At 47.7% G+C, this 20,006-nt stretch overlaps 1 protein-coding gene across 1 annotated transcript in view; it reads left to right on the top strand.

Moving 5' to 3' along the window:
* Positions 1-3,363: 3,363 nt before the first annotated feature.
* WNT3A (Wnt family member 3A) overlaps positions 3,364-20,006 on the top strand; it is an 84,674-nt gene continuing 68,031 nt past the window's right edge. The window contains exon 1 of the mRNA XM_014873657.2: positions 3,364-3,434. Coding sequence (XP_014729143.1) covers positions 3,364-3,434 — 71 coding nt within the window. The remainder of the gene's footprint in view (positions 3,435-20,006) is intronic.

The raw sequence follows: 20,006 nt of genomic DNA on the forward strand, positions 1-20,006 counted from the left end.
AGCCTGGCCTTGGACACTTCCCAGGGGCAGCCACAGCTTCTCTGGGCAACTTCTCCCCTCAAAAATTCCCTCAAAGCTCCCTGGATATCGATGAGCAAATCCAGGAGAGGGTCAGGTCTTGCCCATCACAACGTGGATGCACAAATACTCGGGGAAAGGAATGGATCAGCCTGGAGAAAACCCTGCAGATGTGGGCAGCCAGCAGTGCCACCTCCCCGGGGCTGTCCTGCATCCCTAAGGCCCGTGACAGCTTTTTTATGCACCCTAATGTCCTGTAAAGGTGCAAAACCTGCCCCTTGGAGGTTCAGAAGTGATATTAATTAAGAAGAAGCAATATTAATTAAAATTGCTGATAAATAACCAATCGCCAGGAGCATTCCTGGGGTTGGGAATAACCACTAGGCAGCCCAGAACCCCTTTTATCAGCATCATGAGAAGCTACCAGGGGAGCCTGCCCATCCCAGCTCTGTGTGAGTGTGTCAGTGTGCCCCTGACAAAGTGGATTATCTCCATCCTCCCCGAGCGGCAGCTGCAGAGCAAAGAAGGGGGGAAAAGGGAGAGTGCCTGAATTTGTACCTTCAGGTAAAGTTGCCCGGTTGCTTCCTGGAGGGAGGGGCAGAGGCTTTGGGAGATGTTTCAAACTCTTTCTCTCTCTCTCTCTCTCTCTCTCTCCCCCCAGCAACAAAAGGAGGGGGGATTAGCTGGAGCCCAGGGAGGGATGTGTGTCCTGCCCCAGCCATCCTCCCCTTCGCCGGGACCCCCACGCCCAGGCGGTGTGAGTGTGTGAGTGTGTGTGTTCCAGTCTGCAGCGTGAGCAATTCCACTTGAAAAGACGGAGAAATCCCCTCCTTTGAAAGCCGCGGTGTTTGCTTCTTTCCAGTAATGCTATAATTGGATGGGATTTTCTCTAATACACAGGGAAAGTCCTTAAGATGATTTTTCACACACACACACACACCACACCACCCCTCCTCCTTTTCCCTCATCCCACCTTATGCAATAAAATTCCCTCCTCCAGCCCCTTCGGCTGCTCCGGGAGATGCTGAAGAAGGAGGTGGAGGTGGGGGGGGGATGGATTTAATACCCTGGCTATAATTGCAGCATCAACACCGCGGGGATTTGCCGGGAGAGCCTGGCGGAGCATCCGCTCCCCCTCTGGAAGGCGCTGGGATCAGCCCGAGCCCGGCTCCGAGCAGCGATTAAATCTCGGAGCACTTTGCCAGAGCTCACATTTGCAATCGCTTGTCATCCAAGCCGGGAGAAAATAATCAGGGCCCGACCCCTGCCAAATTCCCGATGATTTAAATATCCCCGAATGAACTGCATTTCTAGTATAATTTCACTAGAATGAATATATCTCTCCATCTAGCTCCACACAAACATATCTTTATATATATGCATGTAAAGCCCTGTGTGTGTAAATAGAAATATTCCCTACTAAGGGAAAATATAAATGCGGCTCTTAATGAGGATGAAAGCGCATTTTGATTTGAGCTAATGCAGGGTTGCAAAGGTTTCCCCCAACAAAGTCATTAAAAATTGTACCTCTCTTTGTTCCCTGCGAGCCACAGAAATTTTCTGATTCACAGATAAAATAAAAGCGAGTCAAAGAAAGAAATAAAAATCTCCTCCAGCTCGCTGAATCCTTAAAAAAAAAGAAATTAAAAAGGTGACAAAACCCAGAAATAAAATTTTTAAAAAAGGCAGCAAGCAGCTACACCCACCAAAAAAAACCCCAAACACAAACAAACAAACAAACAAAAAAACCAACAAAAAAAACCCCAAACAACAAAAATAAATAAAACCATGGAAAAGAGGATCGTTGTTGTTATTCCAGGGAGAAAATATCTCCTCGCTCATGCAGTGCCTCCATCCCCTCTTTTCGCCTCTCCAGCCCCCTTTCAAATGAGCCAGGGGAAGGGGACGCCTGTCAGCTCTGGGTGACACTTCTCCCAGCCCCAGCCAGCTTTAACCAATATGTTCCAGAGGAGCAGCAAATCCGACCACGGACCAGGAATCGAGCAGCTACATCTTTATAATAATATTAATAATGATTTCACCCCCCTCCCTTCCTCCTCCCTTTTTTTTTTTTTTTTTTTTCCTCCTTTCCACCCCATGGGAAAAAAAAAAAAAAAAAAACAAAACCACGAATTTTTGGGACCGCAGAAATCACCCCCCACCACCGGCACTGAAAAGAGAGAAATTGGGACAATATGTAGAGAGAGAAATTAAAAAAGAGCTCAATTACTGGTGCCCTGTGGGGTGGATCTGGTGGATGAAGTCGTTCTCAGCAGCGCTTTCCCAATGTCCGGGGCTGGGATTCCTGGAAATTGGGATGATCTGAAGGAGCCTTTTTGGAGATTTGCATGGAAGAAGTGGATTTTTTAGCAGATGTCTTCAGTGGAGCTCTTGGATCTGCGGCTGCTTGGACTGGTGGGGAAGGGGGGTCCGTGCCTGGGGGGTGTCTGCGTGCCTGGGTGGAAATCCTCTTTTTTTTTTTTTTTTTTTTTTTTTTTCCCTATGAAAAAAGGAGGAAAAAAAGCCCCCAAAAAGAGAGCGACCGAAAGTTTCTAGAAAGTTGGTTCAAATGCATCCCAACCGTCCCCGTGAGGAAATGGAGCTTTGAGAAGAAGAAGACAGAATGGCAAGAAGGAGAAAATTGAGAAAATAATAATTTTTAAAAGAAGAAGAAGAAGAAGAAAAAAAAAACTTTCACACTTTTTTTTTTTTTTTTTTTTTTTTTTTTTTTTTTTTTGCATTTTAGTAGCTTCGACCCAGGGAGTGAAATCCGGGCAGGTTGTTATAGCTACCCAAATCCACAGGGGTCCCCCCTGTCTATTTAAACCCCCTAAATCTTCCTTCCCCTTTTTAAAACTACATTTTATCCCCTTGGCTTGTGGGCCAACGTGCCCCCTAATGAGTATTAAAACACTATCTCCTTGCAATTAGCTCATTCCTGACTTCACGCTCCTGATTGACAGAACAAGCCAAAGCATCAGAATTCTCCCTTTGGCAATAAGTGCTGATTGGGTCCTTTTTAAGAGAGCTACTTCAAACTTTTTTTTTTTTTTTCTTTTTTTTTTTTTTTTTTTTTTTTTTTTTTTTTAATATTTGCCTTCAGTGTCTTGGCTGAGAGAAGAGTTTTTTACCTCTCTGAGATTTTTTTTTTCCTTGAGAGTAGTAGAGGAAGCAAGAGAGGATTTACCTGGTCGGGTTGAGTTCACTTCATTTGACTTTTTTTTTTTTTTTAAATTATTGTTATTATTATTATTATTAAAATAATCATCCTGCCTCAGAAGAAAGGAAGGTTTTTGGCAACTCTGGTTAAAAAAAAAAAAAAAAAAGAAAGACAACTTTTCATCAATGGCCTCTTTTGGATATTTCCTGTTTCTTTGTGGGTTGAGTCAGGCTCTGTCAAGTTACCCAATCTGGTGGTAAGTTTTATTCTTCTTTTTTTTTTCGCTCATTTTCATTTATTTTTCCCCTCCTCTGTTTTCTCTGCAACCCCTGCGCTTAAGATGACTTGAAATTCTCCTTTCGTTGCCACTCAGCTAAAGAGGTGGGATTGTTCCAGCGCCAGCAAGTTCTTAGAACCTGCATTTCACCTCTTTTATTTATGCATTCACTTTGTTTATTTTGACTGGGTTATACCTGATCTCTCCTTCTCCTACTGTAAAAGAGAGAGAGCGAGAGGGAGCGATCGGAAAGTTATTTTTTTTTTTTTTTCCTGAGTGCTTTGATCCTCTCCTGTGAAGAACAAAAGGCGCTGCCTGAATTAAAGAGATAATGATACAAGTTGACATGAGCATTTCAAGGTGATTTCGAGCTAGTCAGGTGGAAGGAAGGGGGGGAAAGGAGGAAAAACTTTTGGGTGTTTATATATATATATATATTTTTTTTTCTCCCGCTTTCGCTTTAAGGAATAGTGAGGGGTAAATATATTTTTTAAAAAAATTAAAAATAGGGGAGGGAAAGGGGGAGGAAGAGGAAGGAGGTGAAGCTGCACAAGCCGGGCTGTGGGAAGGCAGAGCAGGGAGCAGGGATGGGATTTGGGGAGATGCTCCCGGCGCGCCCCTTTTGGGATGCGGCGATTTTTGGGGGGGGTGCTCACGGCTTTTTTCCCCCCCCTCTTTTTTCTCCTCGCTTTGCACCCTACGCCTTTAAGAGCCCTTTTCTCGCTCCGCGCTCCCCCACGAAAAGCAAATGGTGCTGGGCAAGGCATGTAACTGCACGATCTGCTCTAATTACCCCGCGGAGCTAATTGGGCTCGGGGAAGCCCTAGCGCAGGGAGGCTCCGCGGGGCTCGGCGGGATGAGCCAGAGGGGGGGACAGCTCCCAGGCACCCCTTCCCCCCCAAAAAAAAACCCCAAAAAACCAAAAAAAAAAACCCCAAAACCATCCCCGCGCTGCTAATTAATTTTTAAAGCGCGTTGAATCCTTGCAGCCCCCGCCGCGGGTGCGGGATGCGCGGTCCCCCCCCTGTCCGGCCGTGCAGAGGTGAGGGTGTTGAAGGCAGCAGCCTCTCCAACTATTTCAGGTATGTCTGAAAGCAGGGAATTCGTTGGGATGGGAGAAAGAAAAAAAAAAAAAAAAAAAAAAAAGGCAAAAAAAAAAAAAAAAGCAATAAAATGCAAATGTGTTCTTGGGAAGACAGGCAGAGAGAGCACCTGGACGGGAGTCATTAAAAAGCAATCTTTTATTCCCAGCCACCATCTAACTTATAATTAGAAACTCTGCTCGCATTCCTGATTGGAGAAGGGAACGCATTCCTCTAATACCGACATAAATATTCGCTTGTCACCCGGCGAGGGGAGCGCGGTCCGGTCCCCCCTGTCCCCCCCCCCTGTCCCTGGAGCCGCGGAAAAGGGGGAAAAAGCTGGGAAAAAGGAGCTGGGAAGAGGGGCAGGAGGCGCCTTCCCAAGCCGGGGGATCAGGTGTGTGCGGGGGCAGCAGCGGCGACACTCCGGGGTTTTGGGGGTGGTTTTTTTTTACCCCGTCCTTGGCCGGTGCCGAGCAGCGGTTTCAGACTTTTCTTTCGCAAGGAGAAACCCCCCTTAGGCCATGGAAATGCAAAGGAGGGTTTGCTTGGGCTGGGGGAGTCGCGGGAGAGCCCGGGAGATGTTACATTGGCTGCCTAAATTCCCCCTCTCCATCCCCATCCCTTTCCCTCTTTATTTATCCCCATCCCTTTCCCTCTTTATTTATCCCCAAGCCAGTTATAAACCCCCGGCCACCCCCGTGGCTGGGGATGGGGAGCTGCCCTGGGAATGTGGGAATTTGGGAATGGGGGCCTGGAAGGTGGAATTGGAGTCCTCGGGATGCACGTCCCAAAAACGGGAGGGAAATTCCTTTTCTCTTAGGCCAGCCCAGCCATTCCCAAATTTAGCAAACCGTGCTGCTTTATTTTACTTTAATTTAATTTAGTTCTGTTATTTTGGTGTTGTTGGTTGGTTTTTTTTTCATTCTTTTTGGAAGAGAGAACCGGGAATTTTTTAGTCTGGTCATGCAAGCAGCGACCATCCCATCCCAACTATCTCTGTTTAAAGCCTTCCCCTCTATCAGCTCACGGTGATTTGGGTGTTTGGAGCAGAAAATTTGTCATTTACCACCCCTAAATTGTGCCCCCCTCCCTACTAATCGTTTCTAATTAAAGCATCAACTCATCCTAAAGCACACGGGGCTGTGGATATTTGCACTTTGAGGAAAATCGATGCAAAAAGCAAGGACTGAGAAATTCTATTTTCTCAAACCTGTGGGTTTAGGTTAATTGTTGTCCCAAAATTGGGGGAAATGTGAATTCGTCAGGGGGATCAAGCGTTGCTGTAAATTCTGTTTACCTCTCACAGCTTCTTTTTGGGCTGAGCTGTTAAAATTGCTGCTCCCACCATGGCTCAGGGCACCTGTTTAAATCAGATTCCCACATTCCTGGGAGCTTTGGGAAAAGTTCAGTGGAGGAAAAGGGAAAGGATCCCTTGGAGCAGCGATGCTCCCACGCTCCATCCCCGATGATGCTGGGGTGAGGGGGAGGCTCTGTGAGTTCCTTAAAACCAGCAAATAATTCATTTACACCCTGGGATAAAAGAAGCTCTGGAAAGAATGGTGTAAAAATAATCAGAGAAGAGGGACTGATTCCTGTTTGAATTGATGAGCCAAGTTTTAGGGATGTGCTGGTGGGGTTTATTGTGCCACAGGAGCCCCACGGGACCTTCTCCAGTGCAGTGCAGCACTGAGCTGCTCAACCTAGAGCAGCAACTTCCACACCCAGGGGGCCAGATTAACAGCAAAAATCAGAGAGTTTGCAGGTTTTGCTTCTTTTTTTTTTTTTTTTTTTTAATGTTAGTGCTGTTCATTTTTTGGTTTGTTTAAAAAAAATTTAAAAAGGAGAGATTGGAATGAGTGAAGGAAGGCTGAGGGAGTTCTGAAGCAAAATTCATGGGTAAGGGAGGATTAAATGTAACCTGTTCCCTGTCCTGGGGGAGTCTGGGGTCCGTGGGGAGCAGCATGGACAGAATTTAAACTTTTTCCAGCTGACTTGCACTGCTTTGACCAGCTCCACATAGAATGGGAAAAAAAGCCTTTAATTTTATTTATTTGATTTTTTAACCCGTGCTAAGTGGCCTGACTTGGTCTGAACACAGCCAGTGGGCAGAAATGAGTCAGAAGGGAGAAGAGCTGGATTCAGGAGGGGGAAAAAGTCAATAAAAATTAACACAGGGCTTCCATGATGGGAATCTTCATCTCCTGCAGCCCAGGATGCTGCTCCTGGGGGGACACGGTCCCAGGAGAGGCTCTCTGGGCTGAGCTGGAAGCACAGGGAGACCCCTTTGCTGTAGGAAAAACTAAGTGGCATCATTTTACCTGGGTGTGAGGCAGCTTTGGGATGTGTGTGGTTAAATTCTGTGCCTGGAGAGGGATGGGAAGAGGAGCTCTAATGGAACAGCAGGCACTGGCTGGGATTTGATGTGGTGGCAGCAGTGTCTGGTGTCCTGGTGGGCTCCTGTCCCCTTGCTGCTGTCACAGCTCCTGTGTCACACCCAAAGCGGGGTGGGGTGAGGTCAGCCCCGTGAAAAACCGGGAAATACCAGAGTGAGCAGCAGTTCCTGGAGGTGCCAGGCCTTTGGGGCAGGATGTGAAGGACGTGGGGATGTGTGTGGAGATGTTTCCCTGCCTGTGGCCAGGCTTTGCTCTCACACCCCAGCTCTGGCCACAGCAGCTCCATCCTTTCTTCATCCACGCAGGATGGAGCTGGGATGTCCTGCAGGTTTCCCTTTCTGGGAGAGCTGGGGAAAGGCATCTAACAGCTCTTCCCAACCTGCATTTTTTGCAATTCAGGAAATGTAAGTTCGAGGGAGCCCTGCCAACACTGGTGATGTCACCCCAGCAATGCTCAGGTGCAACACCTGAGCCTGTCCCTGCTCTGTGACATCTGTGCAGGGCTGAACTCCTGCCTTGTGCTCTCTGCTCTTTCCCGGGATCCCAGTGTGGGTGGAGCAGCCCCCACTTTAAAGTGAGTGACATCCAGGCCAGGACCTGGCTCCCAAGAGAAACCCAATCCAAACTGAGCCCTGGCAGGCTGCAGAAAAGGGGGGAAAAAGGGAATTAAAGCCTGGTTTGGCAAAGAGTGAGGGGTGATCATCCCTCCCTGGCCAGAAAGGAGGCAGAGCCCTGGGAGGTCACCTAAGGGACAGCCTGAGCTGGCACCAGGGCTCCTGAAGGAATCTCTAGAGCTCAGAAGTATGAATTGCATCTCCTCACTTCTCTGCTCGATTGGCTGGGGTGAGGTGATGGAATTCACCTTCATCTCCTCCCCTCCTGCAGCAGGTTGGGGTGAGATGTTAAAATCCATCAGTGCAGTCACTCTGCATCCATCCATCCCTCTCCCACCTTGTCCCAAGCCTTGGAATTGCCTTTTTGTACCTGTATCTATATTACAGCAGGATCTGACCCAGCCCTGTTTTTCCAGGTGGAGAATAATCACAGATTGATGGTTTAGGCTGCTCTCCCCCCAGTTTGGATTTGGGCTGGGTAGTTTGCACCCAAGCAATAGTGGAGTAGAAGGAAAAGGGTCAAGGGGATCTTTCTGTGTAGGTCTAAGTGGTAAAAACCAGCTCTTGTCCATTCTGTGCAGAGGCTGCTGTGTGCAAAGGGGAAGGGAAATCATTTCCCATCTCCATCTTCTTGGTGGGACTGAAGAAACAAATCCTGATGGTGTTTGTGTTGTTCATGGCATAGTCCAGTTGTGGTGAGATTAAATGGCTATGGACCAAGATCACACCAGGAAGTTTTTTTTTTCTCAGCAGGAACTGAAAATTTTGCAAGGTTTTAGCAAGAAGTCCCTGTTTGAAACATGGGGAGGGCTGGGACTTTCCCAGAGAGCCCACTGTGTGTTAAAGAAAATCCCAAATCCCTCATCTACTCAGCTTTCAGACTAATTTTATCAAATTGTTTTGTTCTGCTACGTATTAATTGATTTTTTTCTTTCCATTTTAAGAAGACTTTATTAACTAAATTAACCTGAAAACCAGCAACTTGATATTCAGAGCACTGACTGAAGGAATTCCATCCAATAAAAAGCCTTTCCTAACTAAGATATAGAAAAGTGAATCCTTTTGCTTCCCAGCTGTTTCCAGATAACCCTGGAGGTGAAATCTGCCCTTTGCAGACATTTGAACACCTCTGAGAATTCTCACTGGAAAAGTTTGGAGCACTTGGAATAGTCTGGGTTGGAAGGAACCTTTTGAAGGTCACCTAGTCCTGCAGTGAGCAGGGACATCTTCAACCAGGGCAGCTGGGATTGAGGAGTGGGAATTGCATTGGTCTCTGCTGGCCAAAAAACACTTTTGGACCATTCCTTGTACAAGGTTCAGGCTGGAGGAGCCTTGTTTTTCACTGTGGAGCCTCCTAGAAAAGAAAGCCAAGGATTGCTGATTGCAGCAGGGGAAATCAGGCTGACTCAGGGCTGCCTCCATCCCAAACCTGCGGGGTCCCTTTCCTGTCTGCATCTCTCTTCCTTCCTGCCCATCTCCAGCCCCTGCACCAATTCCTGCATCGCTGGTGCTCAGCGTGGGCTCAAAGAGGGAGGGGAAGGAGATTATTCCACTTTAGACCTCATGGAGAGGAAATATTTTTCCTTTTCGTGCGCGGGAGAGCAGGAGAATCCCACCGGGAGCAGCTCCTGGGCTCGGCCCTTGCTCAGCATTCCTCGAGTGCGTGACTCAAAACGTTCAGCCGGGTTTCAAAGGGTTTAATGGGGCAAAATGACAAGAGTTAGGGGAGAATCCCGCGGGAGTCAGGATGCTCCTTTGGGGCTGAACCACAGAGCACGGGCAGCACACCTGGGTGTGCCAGCCTGGTCCTGCCAGCCCACCCCACCCACAGCCACGCTGGAATTCCCTCCCCACACCTGAAGACTCTGTGGGGATGGACAGCGTGGCTGGAAAGAGGGGAGGAGGGTGAGGGAGGTTTGGAGGTCATGGCTGGGATGGAGAAGGCTCTGAAGAGGCACCCCCTGACTGCTGCTGGTGTGGAAATCTCGGTGATTTCTGCCCAGCCGGGTGGTGGCTGGCACTGGGGTGGCACTACCAGTTAAACCCACTGGAATATGGGGGAAATGGCAAGGGGGAAGCACTGGCCAGAGCACACAGGTCTTGTCCAAGCCCCAACCCAAAAGATCTCTCTAAACCCATCTCTGCTTTGCTGTCACCACCCAGAGACAAAACCCAGAGCCAGGACACTTCAGTGGGACTCAATACTGAAACTGGAGGAGCACTCAGGCAGGAGCCTGGCCATGGGGTATCCATCAGGACTTTGCTGGGTCAGGTCTAGGGTTGGTCTTGCAGAAAAGCCACTCATGACACTGTCCATGCCAACTGTTTCCATCTATCCTTTGTGCCATTCATGATGATCTTTTATCCCCTTTTATCCCTTTAAAAGTGGCAGGGTTTGTTTTAAGTCCTGCTGTCGTCTCAGCACAACCTGTAAGAATCCATCAGTTCATAAGTTCACTCCAAATTCTACCGGAACTCACAAAAAACAAGGGGAGGGAAGGAGAACTGATACATTAACTCCCTTGTTCTGAACTCCTAACATAGGGCACGGCTTTTAAAAGCAGCCTGGGAGCCAGGGGAGAGCGTTCTGCATCACAAAGGTGTTGTTTGTCCCTCTTCCTGGTTTGTCACCTGCATATTCACAGCCCCCTTCCCATCTGGGTGCTGCTGCTCCCCAGAGAGAGCTTTGCATTTGTAGAGACTGGGCCATCAAAGGAGTTCAAGGTGCCTTTGGTCTCCTCCTCACCACAATTTCTGTCCTGGTGTTAAACCAGCCAGGTACTCTTCCGTGGATACAGTGATAATTATTAGCAGGGATGCTGTTGCTCTTTCCCAAGGTGGATTTTCCTTCATGCTCTTGGTGTGAAATTCTTTTCTCCTGTTGCACCTTTGCGCTCTCAGGCTTCACCAGCAAAGTCCCACCAGAGCCCGTGGGCTGGTTCCCTTCTCCCATCAGCAGCCTTGCAGGGGATTCCAGCTGTTTGGGGTGGGCATTTCTCCTCTCCCATGGGGTTCTGCAGGCTCAAATTGTGCTGGAGAAGGCTCAGACAGTGCCTCGAGCTCAGGGCATGGCAGACCCTCACATTTCCTGGGGTTCACCACAGGTTTGGGAGCTTTCCTGGTTTCCAGGCACCATTCCCAGTGTTCCCAGTTTAAACATGCCTCCCTGGAATGGCATCCAGCCCACAAATGGAGATGCCTGGGTTCCCATCAGGAGCCCATGCACAGGTTGGGGCGCTGGGTGACACCTGATCACCCTCAGAGGGTGGCAGGGACTGGGCACAATCCACTGCTGACCTGCTCCTTTCTTGGCAGCAGCTGGAGACGGGTTAGGAAAATCCCAGAGCACCTCAGCATCACTCCACGTCCATCTGCAGGCAGCTGAGCAGAGCCTTGAGGAGGAATTCACTTCATCCACCACATATCTGCAATTTCTCCATCCAAGCCAGGGGCTCTTGGCTCCTTTCTCTGAGCAGAACTGGGCACTTTCTTCTGGTGCAATTCATGTCTCAGGTGTTTGATGGAGCTTGACTGGTGAAATCCTCTGTGCCACTGGAGGAGATCAGCTCAGAGGTATCTCCACGAACATCATCCAGGTTTAGTCAGAATATACCCAAAACAAAAGTCTTGGCACACCTGCCTATTTTCTATGTGTTAAAATCCATAATTCCTGTTGCCAGGTATAAGTTCACATGGGTCAAATCACATAATGGACTTTTTATCCATCATTTCCTTGTATTTTATAATCTCTTTAGTGATCATTGGTGTATTGGAATGAGTGCAGGAACATTCATGACATCCAGGCTGGTACTGAAAACCTCTAGACCAGCCCTCTCCTCAGGAAATTCATGTTTTGTCTGGTCTCAGCCCAGATGCTGAAGCCTCAGCAGTTTGAGGGTTTTGCAGCTTCCTCTGTAACATCTTTAATCCTGCCTTTAATCCAGGACACTCCAGAGAACAAATGCATCTTCCTTGTGCTCTTAGACACATGCAGAGCCTCCCACCACCCCCCAATCACACCCTCAAGTCATTACCTCAGGATTGTGATAGAACTTTATCTCAAAACTTCTTAAAGAGGGATTTGAAGTGGTTTCCCTGTGGCTCTGTCCTGACAGTTGTCTTGGTAGAGGGACACAGTCACAGATGTTTCTGCATTTCAAGAATTCCTGACTTTGCTTTGCTTTTTCTGAAATCAAACCCTTTTCCCCTTTTTCCCCTTTTTCCTTTTTTCCTTTTCCTAGTCTATGCCTCTTAATTTCACTTTCCAGGCTTGTATTTCCTCTACATTTCTACTGGAAGATGCAGTTTTATGGCAAAAGTTATGCACACCCATCTTTTCCAGGGAGGTCAGCATTATCCAACAGAATTCACACGGTGGGATGGAGCAGGGAGAAAAGGCAGAGCCCATCTCTGCTGCAGCTGAGCCTGTCAGACAAATCCAAACTGCTCTGGGCAGGGCAGGAGCTCCTTGTGCTTCCAGAGGGGTGCACCTTGTCTAATAGAGACATTTCCAGAGGGGTGGGAAGGCAGGAATGAGGCTCCTTGAACAGTTGCCAAGCCTTCCATTCAGTGTGTCCCTCTGCCCCCACGAGAACAACAATGGAGCCTGTTGCTAGACAGAAAACAGCTCTAAATCCTCAGCAGGCTGAGGGACACAAGGGACAATTCCCTTTTTTCCTGAGCCTGCTCTAGCTGGGTGGAAATGGGACAGTCTGGACAGGTAGGAGTCCATCCAAAATCCAGTGAATGTCAGGGAAATACCACTGGGCATTGGAGAAGGTTTGCAGAATTTACTGGGAGACCCACAGCTCCTCCAGAGACACAAAATGCTGATTAATGCTGGGTTTTGGGAGATCTGTGATTGGTTTCTTTCCCTCCTGGAGGGAGAATCTTCCTGAACATTTTACAGTGAAGTCTCATTAAGATTTAATGGTGAGAGATGAGATACAGCTCATCTGACATCTATCAGACATTTACTTTGGGATGAGATGAATCCCATCCCAGTTTCCCAACCTTTGCCTGGATGACAGGGACAAAGATCTCTCCTTTTAGACAGGTTAGGCTTGGCTTTGAAACACTCCTAAAAGTTAGGAGCATTCTGGGCATTTTACAATCTACATAGACATGTGGAGTGCTGAAAGAGGATGTTTCCATTGGAGGACCCTTCAATGTGAATCTTTAGTGACCAAATTACCTTTAAAAAACTCTTCACTTGAAGTCCTGGTGTTGCTTTCCACAGGTGGCAAAGAATTGAGCAAAAATCCCATCTTTCAGGAGGGCATTTGAAGGGAATTCTTGTGAAGTTTCAATTTCTTGCACGTTCTGGGAACAGCCATGGAGATGAATTTGATGTGAAATAAGTTGCATTAGTGATCCAGAGCAGGAGAGCTGGGTAGCACATTGGCCCCATGGATTTGGGGTGGTGAAGAGCCATCCTGAAGGCTCTGAGGACAGAGTCCTTCTGTGGATCATAGAATCCCAAAATCCCAGAATGGTTTGGGTCGGAAGGGATTTTAGAGCCCATCCAGTTCCACCCCATGCTATGGGCAGGGACACCTCCCACTACCCCAGGTGTTCCAGAGCCCCATCCACCCTTCTGATATATTCTATTATTTTCCTACAGCAAAGGATTCAGGGACTGGGAAGCTCAGCCCTGACCATCCCCTTTCCCAGCTGACTGGAACAACGTGTGCTGATTTTTTAAATCTATAGAGAAAGGAGCTGGCAGCTCCATCTCCAGGCCCTGAGAGCTGCTCTGCTGCAGCATTAGCAGGGCTGTGGTTGGGTCATCCCCTGGAAAGATTTGCTGCTGGAAGTGCTCAGACAAAACAAGAGGCCGAGTGGGGAAGGACAGGAGGGAAGTGTGGAGCTACTTCGAGCCAATTTGTGCTTTATGCCTCAGATTTATTGATGGCATTGCTGCAGTGTGATCAATTAGCTGATTTTATTGAGATGCCCCTTGTCAGTGGGTCGCAGTGACTGGTCCATGAATACCCTCAGCTCGTTCTGAGTGGGAGGAAAAGTGGATTAGCTCTGTTGCTTTTTTTGAAGTGCTTATTTCCTCTCACATGCTGCAGAGAGAGCAGCATAGATTTAGCTGCCTAACTCTCAAACACCTCGGGTTAACTGAGATCCATCCCACTGTGGCTTTGCAAAATTAGGTGTAACCTCTTCTGCCACCATTAAATCCAGAAATCACCTCATCCATCCTCACGTGCTCCAGGCTGGATTAAATCTGCCTAAATCAGAATTCTGAAGAAGTCATGGATATAAGCAGCCAGTTAGCACTGAGTCATTGCTAACAGGAATATCATCTGGAGAAGGAAGGAGCTCACTGGATCACTGCTTTTTCCTAGCAGGATGGGTCATGGATATTAGTGGACTGATTGCAAAACCTCAAAGTCCCTTGCAACAGAGGACTGAGGGCACAGTGGGTTTTGCCTGGGAGAGTACATGGCCCAGACAGATGGGGCAAACAACCCGGTTGAAAGAGAATAGATAAGACACATTAGCAGAAGATTGGGGATCAGACAGGGAAATGCTAATTCGGTGGCCACTGAAACCCTCGGTGTAAGTTGCCCACAGGCATGTGGGAAGTCTGTGATCCCAAGGAGCAGCGAGTCCATTTGTCCTGATGACTCAATGTGTAGTCTCGGTCTCCTGGTGAATGAAAGGGTCAAGCTCAGCCTAACACGAGGCAGGTGTTTCCAGCACAGCTTCCTAACAGCTCCAGTAAAACTGCAATTGTCCTGGTGGCCAGAAGAGTCTCCGAATTCCAACAGAGAAATGAATTCAGGATTTGTATGGACTGGCTTAAATTTACAGCCACGGATACCTTGATGGTGTCTGACAGCAGCAGGGAGGGTGGTGGTGGCTCCTGCTGCTCCCAGACACTGGGACTCAGAATAAATGGAGGAATTCTGGCTCTGGAAATTGGGGAAACCAGGCTCTTGTTGGATTCTTGCATGCAAGAGCCCATTTTGGCAAGCTCTGGTACCAGAAGGGCAGGGCAAAACCTTGACTATCTAATGAGCTGCAGACTTTGTGATTAACCAGGGGACAAGGTAATTCAGGAGCTAAAACACATCCTTGGGACATGGCACCTCTGGCCATATTTCTTCTCTTCCCTTCACAAGCCTAAACAAATAGCCGTGTGTCCTGGACAGAGGAGAATCACAAAGGGGGAAAATGAGAGTTTCCTACAGGCTCTGGCAGGGACAGCTGCCCACATCCCATTCCAAGGGACAGTGTGGGGTCACTGAGCAGAGCCAGGAGGAGAAGCTGGGCCAGAGTTACCTTTGACTCACTGTTAAAAAAAAAAAAAAAAAAAAAAAAAGATAACAATTTTTGGGTGAGGATAAGAGCCAGGACAGCTGGACCCGTGAGAGTCAGCATGGCAGGGACCACGAGTGAGGAGTTTTGGGATGTTCTGTGTGTTGTAGAGCTGTGCACACGCAGTGCTGACCCACAGCAGCCCTGCTGAGCTGGGCTCAACACCTCAGAGCTGCACATCCCATCCCAGGGAGTCACCCAAGCTCCCTTTGCAGTCCTCAGTGAGGGCTGGCACTTCCTGGCTGTGACTCAGGAGCCCCATCAGTGCCAATCTCGCGAGGAAAGGATCTCTCTCTGTTGGGGATCAGCAGGACCCAGATGTCCAGCTGGGAGAAATGGGAGAAATGTCCATGGCTCCTGCATGAACAAGGTTAGGTCAGATGATTTAATTCCATCGTGCCCTTGGCTCCCACAGACAAGGAATTTGTGTTTCTGCAGAAGTCTCTCCTTTTTGAGTTTTGTGCTGTTTCAGTGCAGAGGTTGATTGAAGAAAAGCGCTCTTGCAAAAGCATCATTTGCCAAAGATTTAGTCATTTGGACTGGTTTTTTGTAACCAGTAGTGAGCTGCCAAGTGGAGGCACCTTGGCAGAGACCATCCTCAAAACCAATCGTGATTCTGATCCTGAAATCCCTCACCAACTCCTGCTGTCTTCTGAGCTTCACGTTTCCGTGGTTCTGCTGACCTTGCTGATAAGATCTGTACAAATTTATTCATACAGCTTGTGCTGTCTGGTCCTCAAATTCCCAGACTGTTTCTGTTACTGTGAATGAGGAAGAGTTGGGTTTATCTTAAATTTCCTTGATCTCAGAGATGCCAGGAAAGGTGCCCGGGATTTTCTTTGATGCCAGAAGAATACAGTGGCATCAATATAATGGAAGAGTGAGGGAAGTGATGTGAACTCTAAACTGACTAAACTTCAGGTCTCTGCACAGGTTTTGCTATTAAATTTGTCTGGGTGCTAAGTTAGGCATGAACTTAGCCTTGGGCATTACTGTGCTGAGTTAGACTTTATTATTAATCTTAGGAAAGAATAGACAGAGACATCTCAGGTGTAATTTGTGTAATTTTCAGCCATGTTAACCCTTTTTCTGTGAAATTCAGGCCTTTCCAAAGTGTTTTTTATGCAGGCCTGTAATTGCTTGTGCAAAGGGACTGATGTCCTTCAGGCCCTGGAGGGGGACCCAGGCTGGGGACAAGGAGGGGCTCATGGAAGGGCTCTCAGATGCACTGCTGCTCTAATCCAGCTCTCAGAACTAACTTCTACATGATCCAAGGCTTCAGCAACCCTGCTGCCTCTTTGTCCCCATAACAACATTTAAACCTCTTGGCCCCACGAGCTTCATTTGGCAGAGGTGCTGAAAAATGTTAGAGATCCACAAATCTCACCAAAATGGGGTAGAAATGTGAGCAGGGTCCTCCCAGGGGCTGAAGGTGTGTGTGTGCATCCATGTTCCCTGGACATCCTGAATGCAGACAGAAGAGTCAGTGCTCACCAGTTTCAGTGCCCACAGGAAAACTCCTTTTTCTGTTTTTTGTTTTCTTCAATCAGCTTTGGTTTCATTGAATTATAGAGCACAAAATGGTTTGAGTTGGAAGGGACCTTTGAGGGCACCCAGTTCCAGTCCCCTGTGATGGTCAGGGATGTCATTTCACTGCTTCAGGTGTCTCAGAGCCCCATCCAACCTGGCCTTGGACACTTCCAGGGATGGGGCATCCACAAGCTGATCCAGTGCTTCACCACCCTCTGAGTAAAGAACTTCCTCCCTAACATCTCATTTAAATCTCTTCTCATTTAGTTAAAATGGTTTCTGTTGTTTAATCCCTCTCTGCCTATGTAAAAAAATCTCTCTCCCTCTTTTTTTTATCAGCTCCCTTTACTTACTGTGAAGCCCCAATGAGTTCTTCCCAGTTCTCCAGGCTGAACAATCCCAGCTCTCTCAGCCTGTCTTTGTAGGATGGTTGATCCAGCCCTCTGATCATCTGAGAGTTCTTCCTCCTTTCCTTTCCTTTCCTTTCCTTTCCTTTCCTTTCCTTTCCTTTCCTTTCCTTTCCTTTCCTTTCCTTTCCTTTCCTTTCCTTTCCTTTCCTTTCCTTTCCTTTCCTTTCCTTTCCTTTCCTTTCCTTTCCTTTCCTTTCCTTTCCTTTCCTTTCCTTTCCTTTCCTTTCCTTTCCTTTCCTTTCCTTTCCTTTCCTTTCCTTTCCTTTCCTTTCCTTTCCTTTCCTTTCCTTTCCTTTCCTTTCCTTTCCTTTCCTTTCACTGAGGAAGGGATGAAGAGGAGGAACCTCCTCGTTGGGTTCAAGGAGAATGAAGGACCCCAATGCTTTTGTGGCTCCCAGTCACAGCTGTTTGTCACTCACTTCCCTGCTGGATTGGTGCTGACAGCTTCCAGTGATTGATGTGTCCCAGAAAAGTCCAGTGAGCTCCTTCTGTGAGGGTTCTTTGGGGAGAAGAAGTATTTATTATGAAGGAAAATATATAATACATATATAATACATATGTAATACACATGCCTGTGTGTATATGCACAGATGGGTAGATCACTCTTCCCTCTTCTCAGCTTTGGCTTCTGCTCCAAAGGCAGGTGGAAGTCATAGAAAATCTTCCTTCGACTGTAGCAAACTTTGGGACAACCTCTTTGTCTTGTGTCTTGGACTCTGAGATGCTTCAGGAACCTACAAAGTTGCTTCACACCTTGATTCTGGGCCAGGAAAGTGCTGCTTTGGAGCAATTCCTTTGTCTCATGTCTTAAGACTCTGAGCTCCTTTAGGTCTTGATCCTTCCAGTTGCTTCACCCTTTGATTCTGGGCCAGGAAAGCTCCGTGTTTGCTTTGTGTTTATCCTCAAATACCATTCCTGTTCCTTTTCTGTGCTGGGTCGCACGGGTTGAGATGAAGCCTGGGAGCAGGGAAGAGTTTTCCTGTGCTGGGCTGATCCACAGCACGTTATTATCCATGCTATCAGGGACATTCAGTAATAATGTATGGAAATTACAGGCATATCTCAGTCCCATCTCCCCTATCCCAGAGCAGGGGAGAGAAGGAGCCCGGTTAAGGCTTGTACATATCTGACAACGTGCAGCAAAACTTGGCTTGGAGCTGGATGGGGTTTTGGGGCATGCAAAGGCAGAATTGAAGAATTTTGGTGTGTATCCTTCAGAGCTCCCAAAATCCACCCTGACCTGCACCCAGCTCTCAGCTGAGATGGGTGCTGAGAGCTCCAGAGGCTCCTGGCTGAATCCCCAGCCTTGGCCAAGCCTCAGTCAGTGTGAATAATTGATTTCGTGGTTCTGGGCAATGGCATAATCCATTGGGGAGGGTTTGCTGGTGAGATTTGGGGAGTTTGGGCTCAAAGCCCTGCTCTGGATGGAGCAGAGGAAACTTGTGGAGCTCATTTTCCCATCCTGTGGGTAGGTGCCGTAAGCACCGAGCTGCTGACTCTGAGTATAAAAGGGGACATTGCGTCCTCCAACTTCACTTTGGGAATGGCACCTGAGGGGATGGGCACCTGAACAAATTACCACGAGGTAAATTAGGGTGTGAACTCATCAGATGCCAGTTTTTCTGTGGTAACTGCCCGTGTGAATGCTCTTTCCCTGCAATAAACACGAGATGGTTCATATTTACCAGGGGGTAAGAACGTTCACATGGCTGTTCACATGGCTCACACCCTGGTTTGACTCCCAGTAACTTGGGCCTGTGCCTCTAACCTCAGTACCCTTGAAGAGCCATCCCAAAAAAAGAAAAAAAAATCCAACTCCTCTGCTTTACATAAACCACAATTTTGCCATTTCTTCATTTCAAATTGCAATTATTTCAGTTCATCTTTGGTTTGCCAGAAAGGATTTGCTGAGATTGACTCTACTGCTCTGTCTTGGCAGGGAGCTTGAGGTCCTTGAGGTCCTGGTGGCCAGGATCAGCCAACAAGGGCAGATAATCCTACAGACACCACAGCAGCTTTTCTTGCCTCATAGTCAGAGACCTTCTGGGCACTGGCAGAATATTAATATTCCTGTTTCTCACAGCCAGCTCCCGAGCCCTGAAGAGATTTAAACATGTGGAGATATGAAGTCAGGCACATAATACACTCTTCAGCCAGTGGAGAAAGGGTGGTGTGGCTGTGGGATGAGCAATGCTCCCAGGTTGCCTTGAGGTCACCAGGTGCTTTTCCAAGTGCTTTCCATAGACCTGGGAAATGGTCAGAAAATGTTCTGAAGAAAATACCTCGATTTTCTGAAACAAAGACCTTGGAACAGTGGTCTGTGAGTCTTCCAGTGCTGCACAGATAGAAACCTTGCCTAGGAGCAGCACTGCTGAACTGTGCATGAGCCCGAGGACAGAGCACAGGAAAATGCCTTTAAAATATTCCAAGAACTGGACTGAATGTTCCAGTCAAATAAAAAAAAATGCCCACAAAACTAACAACCCACTTGCTTATGGGCTGGGACTTTGTCTCATGATGATCCCAAAGGCTGACTCAAGTTATCTGGGGCATCTCCTTTCAGCTGAGATGGGGAAGATTCAATTCATCCTCGAGGAAGCCTTCCTCCAACTCTGCTTTGGAAGCAGGGTTTCCTCAGAATGTCCCAGCACACCTCCAGTCTCTGAGCACACCAGGAATGGTATCTGTGCTCTTTTGGGTGACAGAACCTTCCCTGATACACCTCTGGACCAAATTCACTCGATTTTAACCATGTAATGCTCGGCTATCTGAGCCTGCCATCTTAGAAAGCTGGGCACCTTCTGAGGGCGATTCATCCTTCCTGAGATTGGGATCTCTCGAGTGGATGTGATGAATCACTGTCTGGAGCTGCCTATCTTTCTCCATCCACTCTAGAAACAGCCTAAACACCTCCCTTTTAGACAGGTAAAGTTGGGAGGGATGACTGGGTGCCTGAACACCCCACAAATATCATTGATGTGATGCCAGTTGGTGTCTGGGAGGTTTTTATCCCTATTTTAAGAGAGGCTGATGAGAAACCTGAAGTGTTTGTCAGGTTCCTGACCTTTCTTGTTGGTTTTGCCTGGAGAAAAGAGGTAAAAGACCCAAATCTTCTTTTTCTTCAAACTCTTCCAATTTAAACACAGTATTTTTCAATACATTTTTTTCCAGGCAATATTTGCAGAGT

This window comes from Sturnus vulgaris, chromosome 1, assembly GCF_052056855.1.
Source record: "Sturnus vulgaris isolate bStuVul1 chromosome 1, bStuVul1.hap1, whole genome shotgun sequence".
Lineage (NCBI taxonomy): Eukaryota > Metazoa > Chordata > Aves > Passeriformes > Sturnidae > Sturnus > Sturnus vulgaris.